Below are 9,896 nucleotides of genomic sequence, written 5' to 3' on the forward strand. Positions count from 1 at the left end.
AGAAAGGACTTGTATCGCTGAAGTTCCTCGGGAAGAATTTATACCGGAAATTAACAAACGACCAGAGACGTAACACCATTATAAATTTCAACTCTACTAATTAAAAATAGTTACACACTGACTGAACAATGAGTTATTCCTTAATTAATAACTGCTACGCTATTCCGATTGAAGACATTTAATATTAACTAAAACATTAGATACTGTGGTGACTTTGCTGTATATTATACAAGCTAACTTAATTCTAAAGGAATCTGAACCAAACTAATAATTCTAACTAAGATAGAAAAGAACTGTAATAAGTGAAAGTAGAAGTAGTAGAAAAGAAGCAAAACTCTGAAATTTAAGTGAAGGATGGTTGAAGCATTGGAAATTATAAAATATATCCTTCCATTTCAGTGATTTCTTGTTTTTTCCTTAAAAGAATCATCCTACAAAATATTTGACCACAACTGATGTAAGAAATGCATTAGACACACATTACATTAGTCGCCAATCGGCATCGTTGACAAGCATCTTTAAACCGAATTTTACACACACATATACATTTTAAAACGATATTTGTTGAGTCAACTATTTACTTGCATATGTTAGCGTTTTGTCTTTAAACATAAATTATTCATAAAACAAATTCTGAAAATTGTGGACCTAAAATCTACGTTTCTACAACAAAACTAAGTTCCTTTCATTCTAACTTTTTTCTTTAGGTGTAAAGAAAGTATGCAGGTGTGTATTGTTACGTCTGTGTTCGTTTGTTAATTTCCCGTAGTAATTCTTCCCGAGAAACTTCAGCGATACAAGTCCTTTCTTAAATAAAACAAGTTTATTCTTTCTCAATGCAACTTTGCAATACACTTAAATTCCACAGTCACTTTAACTTAAACACACGCTATAATTCACAACGAACGATTCACACATTATACTTACTACCGCGCTTGACTCAATTGTCCATCTCTGTCTCTGCCTGTCTGCAATTCAATTCCGATTAATTAATTTCGCTTTATCTGGCGCACTTATATACAAGAATAGAGGGCGCGTAGAAAAGACCATAGTTTTCACGAACAGACATGATACTACTAGAATATCATGACGTGTTACTAGAGTCACGTGACTTCCGCTGTCGTAACAGTATATACGGAAATTCTTTATCTTTACACTAAACCATTTTCAGCATCTATTGGATGACAGCTACTATAATGATTTAGTTGGATTGAGGAATGCTTATATATATATATATGCAGATTGATGTTTCCTTGTAATTTACTTCACGAATATATTTTAATAGTCCATACATATTTCACCATGCTCACTTACAATGTGACCTAAGTAAAGCACCTCTTTCTGGAACAAGTGGCATTTCTTGGGATGATGCGTCCTCTAAAGTAATCTGTGAAAGTTGCCAGTTTCGTATTTATAACTTGTTGTTTAATTTGTTAAACTTCAAGTTATTAGATTTGAACATTTTTGTAGCTTTATAGAATATAGTTTAGCGCAAGAAATATTCACGTAATGAAATTTCAAGTTATTAGTACTCTTTAATGCTTCGATTTTTCAGAATTGTAATGAATTTGAGTTTTGTACACTTATGAAATCCAAACCGTAAATATATTTAAATAAACATTGACAAATAGGACCATTTCTAATGAAAGAAAAAAATTATTAACACCTGTCAACTACCGATTAATAACAACAACAAAAAAAGATTTCTTTTTTCCTTATGTCATTGTTGCCCCCTATGAGAAATTTCAAACACTTTATATTATTTAAGAATTAAATAGCAAGGAATAAATTTTAAAGGATTCAATAGTTAACTTATAATGATATTTTTACGGATATAATTTTAGTTATATAATACTCTTAAATGCAAAAGTTTTTTGAATAACTTATTCGAGATTGTGTATGAAATAAGCGCTGAAACGTGCGGACGATCGATTGGGAAGCATCTAATTATTAATGCTATATGTACTTACTCATAGCTTTTAAAATTATTACGATAAGTCTTCGAATCAAGGTCTTTTATTTCTCTAAGTTTTTGCTTTTGCTTCGTTTTTAAATGAAACTGTACTGGAGAAAAGCAATTAATAATTAGAAACTACAGGCACGAATAAAGGACCTTGTCTGGCGTGTACAAATTGTAGCAGACAACGAGCAAGACGATGGCGTCAGCAAGAGAAGCCAGCGTCAATAACGTTGAGACAGGTTGTGAAGGATCACTTATGACATGTTAAGCTGTTTTTAGATATATTTGTTTGTAAAAAAAATTGTAACCAATATGAGCATATTGTATAATTCTAAATTTCTTGTTTGCAATCATTTACGACTGACCTAACGACTATGGATTAAGCTTAGCCATGCTGATTACTGCACGGTTCACGTATATACTATAGATTGAACAGTAATAGAGCGCGAGCCATTATTTACACTGATCTAGTACTAGTACTACTTACATAAGTTAGTTAGGCCTAAGAATAAAACCATAACTTGTAGTCATATTTCTTTTTTAGTATTTATTCTGTTTTTAAATTGTAGAAAGAAACTTGTTTGTCAAAATAGTTATTTGGAACACTCGATGTTGAGGCAACATGTTTGTCACTTTGAGGATCGATTCTTGAATAATTATTAAAATTAGGAGTAGGCCTAAGACTAATTAACTTTATCAGTTTATGAACAACAGTCAAGACTTTGCTGGGTTTACAATTATGTTCATAACTTAGTAACCATTAACTATGAACTTGAAGAAAATTAACTTTGGAAAAAATATGATAATTTAATTGTTATTAGGCCTTAAGATGCAATTTATTACAAAACCACAACTAAACGTTATATCTCCATCATCCATGTCTGTTAAGTGTTACTCTTATTTTCACACAATGATACTTGTAGCTGTGATAATAGGAAAAAATATGTACTGTAGTTTAGGCACTTATCAGTAGGAGTATAGTAAAACCAAAAGTATATTAAAAAGTAAGTTTGATCCCATAAGTTCTGAAGTTAAAACGTAAAATGCAGAATAAGTAATGTAATAATATATATTTTTCATTATTAATTGCTTTTTCGTACTGTGAGATCAGAATAAGTACAATAAACTTGGGGAATACTTGTTTAGGTACAAAATAAAAATGTCAAGATGAAAAAGTACATTTTAATTACATTTATATTAAATACATATATTTAGCAGCATATTTAATTTGGATTTCAGCTATATAGTTTTCTTACTTATTGCTTTTTCCATCATGTTTTTTTATATAAACATTTATTTTTATAAAATATTCTTCAGGATGTAGTTTTTTCCATAATGTGGAATGCTTGATATTATTATAATGATTTGTGAATTATAAATTGAATCATAATGCCTTGGTTTGACCATGTCATTCATGTTTAAATGTTGTACAAAGTTGTTTATCACCACAGCGTAGTAACTTTGTATTGCAATACTTTGAGTAAAAACAACTACAGAAAAACTTGAAATTACAAGTTCAATTGGGAACTTTTTATTTCTTATAGTTATTAACTGCATCTGTGAGATTTGGTTCATATAAAGTTTTTTTATATATTTTTCTAATGTGACAAAGAATCCTGTTTGATGACTAGATATATATATATATATAACAATCTTATTTTAGGATGCATATTGTTAATGAAGAAAGAAAACTCCAGATCTTAAACTTTTAATTTTCATTATTTGAAGTATTTAATAGTATGGCATTTTAATAAAGCTTCAGTTTTTGTAAATCATTTAAAAGCATTTTTGGTAACACATAGTGATAATGTTTTTCCAACATTTATAGGTTACCTCAGAAGAATTTAGTTATGTACTATTTTAGAAATGCCAAAATAGATCAAAAGTCATTTCATATTCCTGTGGTGCATCCACGTAAATGAAATGTCAGAAATCTAACTTTATTGCTTATAAAAGATCAAGAATTGAAATTAAAAAAAGTTTGTTTGGTAGAACTTTTTAAATTTATGTTTATATTACATTAATATAGATAAATGTCACATATTTGTTAAAACATACCCTGTTTGATTAATATATTTTATCTCCGTTATTCCAATTATTGATTTGTAGTTTGTATAGTTATATATTAGAAATATATCTAACACATGAATGATTAGTTTCAAAGTCCTGTCTTTGCTTTATGAGAAAAACATGCATGTGAAAAATGTTTCATACAGGACATGTTAAAGACAGAAATTTATTCAAGTTATTAATCTTGGATTAAAAACCATGTGATGCAACATTATATGTAGCATAAATTTTTCAAAATGATGTAGTGACAAAGTATATGTTAAATTCTAGTAGCTAAATGTGTTTTGGACATTACTTGTATGTTATAACAATGATCAAACATCCAGTTATTGTATCCCAAATTTCATTTTGCAAGATAAGAATTTGCATATCAAACAGTATTTTGATCATAAAATAAAATAAATATGTATTTATTTATTTCCTGTTAAAGTTATAACAATTTATTCCCATTACTATAATTCTTAAGTTTTCTCACTAAAATATGCTTGCAATATAGTGTTTTACATGCACAACATGTTAGTAACATGACAAATGACATTTAATATTAAAAATTAGTGTATCTGTAATTTTGTTTATGAATATTTTGATATCTATGACAATGCTTGAAAATATTTATGATAATTTGAGCTTTTCGATGTTTTTTTTTTCACAGTTGACAGTGATTATTTTTTCACCATTTCTAGTTAAAAGTCAGTAAGGTTAAACACATTTTAAGACTTGGTAAAATGGATACTAAATTTTCTTAACAATTTTGTGCAAGTAATAAAATACTTTATTACCACTTGAAATTCATTCATTAGTATTAACACTTCAGTTTCGTGACCTCTGATTTGTCATTGTTGGCCTAGTCATTCAGTTGGGACAAGAAACTTCATTTACTCTGTAATAACTATACAACAGTATACTAAAATAAATCATAATCAGTAAATGCAATAATGTGCAGAGGTTTATTAACAAAAAGGGTACTTTTCAAGCATCGAAAGACAAGATTTTTTTGGTGGGTGGAGGTGTTAGAGGAGACTATGGAGACTGTGAATTGCTTCTGGTTTATGGGTAGTTACGTGTGTCTTTTAATAGTTAGGAACATTTTGTATGACAGAAAAAAAAAAGGGCACTTTGTGGGGCATAAGAGCAGAAAGGCAGAGGCTTGAGCACACCCAACCACCACTCTGTGCATGTCACTGAGTATATGTACAAAGTAATAATTAATCAAGAACATTTTTCACAACTTGAATTTGTTGTGTAAGATGTACTCCCTGATATTATACTAGACAGTAGTTTTCTTCAAGTTGATAAAAAGTGATAAACAGTTTTGCTGTTGTGGATGATAACAATTATTCTAGACATAAAATCGAAGAATATGAATTAAGTTGATATGAATATTACAAAGACAACAAACTCTTGGTCATTGTTTGTTGTATACTTATTGTATTAGTGCTTACTTAGTAAAAATATGATTAAGTGTTGTGACAGCTTTATATTTTTCATGAAGTTTTTGAAGCAATCCATAAAGAAAAACTTTTAAGCAACTGAAACTTTTATATTTTTTTTTCTATTATAAGTTGTTCTTAACCATATGAAACCAAATTTATCAAAATAGTGACTTATAGAATGTTTATGCTGTATTTAGTGAAATAGACATTATGTACAAGTTTTTTCATGTAATTTTATAATTTTGAACACCATCAAAAAGTTTCTTTTCATTAATTCCTTGTATTGTGTGAAACTGTCAATAATAACTATTTCTTAAGCTTTAATGACATTGATGATTTTTTCAAGATATTGGTAGTAAGATATGTTAAACATATATAAGGATTTGTTAACTAAGAGTTTCATTTACCAAGATATACTTGATCGTTTTAGAAACCTCAAACTGCTCAGGATGTGCAAAGTCTGAAAGTCAGATGACATTAATTAATCAAGAAGAAGCTAATTCAGAAGAGGCAACTATGTCATGCAGCAAACACTTTGGTTCAGTTCCTTTGTTAGACTTACTTGCAGAAGTTGCATCAGCAACATTAAAAAATGATCCATCACTGACGGAAGAACCTCTTAAGAATAAGGCTAAAAGAAAGCCAACACAAAATAAGGTATGTTGATCAGTACAAAGAAAACTGATAGAATCTAGTGAAACACATCGAAATTGCAAAATCTAAGCACAAATAGAAAAATACTTCTAGGTTGTTGTTTTTTTTTTTTTTACATAAATTTGGTACTTTTGAAGTATTAATATTGTAACAACTCAAACTGGAATATATGAAAGGTAAAAGTGGCTTTTATGAGAACATTCAACCTTGTTAAACAGGGTCACTGATCACAACATTACCTATCTGTGTGAAGTCATTCCAAAAGGTTTCTTTCACATCAATAACTTTATTATCATCACCATATTAAACTAAATAGCAAGTTGAAAATCTTTTCCTTTAAAATATTCTTAACAACAAGGGTACCCAACTGATGAAACAATGCATTTTAATCATAATAAGTAATGCAGTTTGAACATTATATTTAATTAGCTACACTCATTCTGGGGTATTTATTTTTAGTTCTGAGCAATGTAAGTAGCTTTCTTTGATCAGAAGTTAATATTAATTAAAGTTAGTTTTTTGTACTTCAAAAATAACATTAAAAGCAGTTTCCCTATGAAATTTTTTTTTTTATGATCGCAATTAATACAAGCCTCATTGAACCAAAAAATCTACTTTAGTTTTTTTTTCAGATGATCTAAGATAAAACTGAAAGCAGAGTAATTAAATTTTCAAATACATTTATGGTACATATGATCCATTATATGCTTTTGGATTATTAAAGAGAGTTTGAGGGAAGAGGTAACTACCTGTAATTTATGGACTATGGGAAACTTCTGAGAAGAATCAGGTGAAATTTTTAACAATTTACATAAATATGCTTTCGTAGATAGTGTTGGTGGACATTGTCAAGGATCAGGACTATCAGAGATGAGGCATTATTGAATGTTTTATGTTAGGATCTCAAGTTCTTTGACTTTCCCATTAAGAAAGTTAACAGCAATATTAAAAAGCTGTAAATGTATTATGTGATCCATATGGTCACCTGTATTGAGTAAATTGTGTGTAAAATGTGCATGCAAGTATGCTAACTTACATTTTTACTTTGCATTATTAGACAAAATGGTTTTACTTGATTATTACAATTTTGGATGGTTTGAATGTGTCTGAAATATCCTGATTGTTGTAATATTTTTTTTAAAAGAAAAATTCAAATTTTTTTGTAAACATTTTCTGTGTTTGAAATTATACACTTCTTTCATACTTTTATTTAGATCTTCCACTTGATTATTTATTGCTCATTTTTTAAGACTTTTCTCATTTACTAGTCATACAGAGCTACTTAAATATATAAGTGTTTTCATTTTGTTTATGAACTTATGAAGTATATACTTAAGCATTGTAAGTACACTTACTGGCAAAAATATTAGAAACTAAAGTCTAATAACTTATCAGGCCAGAATGTGCTTTGATTACACTCTGGTATGAACTCAACTAATGTCTGGGAGGTATCTGTTTCAATCTTTGACCATTCTTTTATCATTATTGTCCCCATTCTAGATAGAGTGGATGGCAATGGCCTATGTCTTCTGATAACTTGTTCTAAAAAATCCCGTAGATTTTGGGTTAAATTGAGATCAAGGAACTGTGCAGGCCATGATAAATGTTGGAAGTCTTATAATATCAGTAAACAAATCACAAACAGCTTTATCTCTGTGACTGATGGCTTCATCATCCTGGAAGTAACCATCTTCTTTTGGGTAAACGTAGAGCATTACAGGATGTCACCTTAGGGTAGTCCTTATTTTTTAAATTTTAATTTACAACAATTTCATCCCCTCATTTTGTTCCAATATATCAATAAGTAAATCACAACAGATTTTATTGATACTGAATAACATTTAGGGGTTGCTCAAGATAGAAATTTTATCTTGTAGCTTACATTATATTTGCATATTCTGAATATTCTAGAATGCTTCAGAATATTCTAATTTTGAAAGGTTCTGGAATGTTCTAGCATATTCTGGAATATTTCAGGATATACTAATTTTGAAAGGTTCTGGAATATTCCAGATTATTCTACATTATTCATAATGTTCAAGAATATTCCATATATAAATAATCCAGCTGTCACTTTTTACTTCTGAAATATTCTGTATGACATGACAATAGATTCTAGAATTTCTGCAAGACAATTTCAGGTCATCCAACTTAGAGACAATTATCAAGTGCTTCTTGAACAACCTATAACCTTTCTTAGTGGTATCTCTTCTCATGAAGTGCAATTTATAGCACCTGGAGCACTGCATCACACACAATGGATGACCAAGACATTATGTGCCCTCAAGATCTGAATGTTTATGGGACAGTTTAAGCTCAATGGCTGTGAAGAAGGAGGACTCTATGACACCTACATTATTGTTGTTCAAGTCTATCTTAGCACATGGTTCACTGCTCCTGATGCCATTTCTGCTCCTCACAATGATCTTAACTTCTTACAATGTATTGTTAAGTATAAGAAGGTGAATTATGCTCTTTCAAAATCTGCTTATTAGAAATTTGCTGCACATTTGTGGTATCTCAGCGAGGAACTCTTTTGTTTAGCATTCTTTGATTCAGCTGTATCCACAGAGACAAAACAAGCAATGGTAAAGGCACTAAATGAGAAGGAAGGCATGGATGAACCACCGAAATGCATCCAGCTGAATATCAGGAAGTCTGAGGACATGTCAGTTGAAGATTTCCTCACAAAGAACATAACAAATATATTTCAAATGTGTTGAAATTCCATCTGGATTTCTGGATTATGATCCAGAGTCACGGAAGCTCAGAGAGGACTATAGGGAGGCACTACAGACAGTTCAACACTTGACTGTGGTAAAATACAATGCTGAAAGGGGTGTGGCTCTTATTGAGGAATATAATGCCATCATAACAAAGAAAGAAAAACAAACAATTCATCCTTTTAGTTGTACAGAATCATAGAAGATGCTTTCCTAACAATGAAAAGGAAACTGTATCAGTGCAAAAGTGACTAACCATTACCAAAATCATATAACTATGTAATTATACTATGTTAAATAAATCATTTATAATACATAACAAATATGTATTTATGTCACATAGTATGTACTGTACCAGGCCACTGCAATTGAGGACTTCAACCACATTGAGCAACGTTTAAATATGGTCCAAAATAGATGAAGTTTAACATTATTTATTTATTTATAGATCCATAGCTTCTTTGAGTTATCAACACACTAATCCTACCATTGTTGCAGAACAATGTGAAGTTTTATTTATCTGACTACATTACACACTACCATTGCACAACAATCCAAACCTGGGCCATACTGGTTATGTTTCTTTCAATTGTTGACTGTGATTAGTGGTTTACATATGGGACACAATTACAAAAGTTCATTTCATTCAACTACCTACTAATTTTTCTTGTGGAAATGAATGTTCATGGACCATTATTAAAGTTAGTCATCAATTATTCATAGTCAAAGATCTGCTAGCCCAAAAGATTCTAGCTATTTGACTCCTATCCTCATTTGATAGCTCTCTTTTCTGACCATAGTGTCCCTTATTAGATGAAGTTTATTGATTGGGTTACCATGCAATGTAGACTTAGAACACATTGGCCTTGGACTTGCCAGTCAACTCAACCTTCTTTACTATAATGGATGCAGTGTGTGTATTTGTGTATCTATCTATGTATGTGTCTGAATTAATAAATACAATTTGGCATCATCTATTGAATGGCACCATAAAAAAAATTCACTCTTTGGGTATTCAATATTCAGACAATTAGAAAAATAATCACGGTATGTACA

General features: G+C 30.0%; 1 protein-coding gene across 3 annotated transcripts in view; it reads left to right on the forward strand.

Annotated features, from left to right (window-relative positions):
- The first annotated feature begins 1,902 nt into the window (after positions 1–1,902).
- Positions 1,903–9,896, forward strand: part of LOC106477908 — a 59,903-nt gene continuing 51,909 nt past the window's right edge. For 2 of the 3 annotated variants that reach the window (XM_022381527.1, XM_022381528.1), the window contains exons 1-2: positions 1,918–2,199; positions 5,894–6,120. In XM_022381527.1, coding sequence (XP_022237235.1) covers positions 2,157–2,199; positions 5,894–6,120 — 270 coding nt within the window. In that variant the 5' untranslated portion in view covers positions 1,918–2,156. Of the gene's footprint in view, positions 2,224–5,893; positions 6,121–9,896 lie in introns of all 3 variants that reach the window. The other variant, XM_022381529.1, reaches the window with a different exon arrangement.

The sequence above is a fragment of the Limulus polyphemus genome, unplaced genomic scaffold (genome assembly GCF_000517525.1).
Source record: "Limulus polyphemus unplaced genomic scaffold, Limulus_polyphemus-2.1.2 Scaffold171, whole genome shotgun sequence".
Classification (NCBI taxonomy): Eukaryota; Metazoa; Arthropoda; class Merostomata; order Xiphosura; family Limulidae; genus Limulus; species Limulus polyphemus.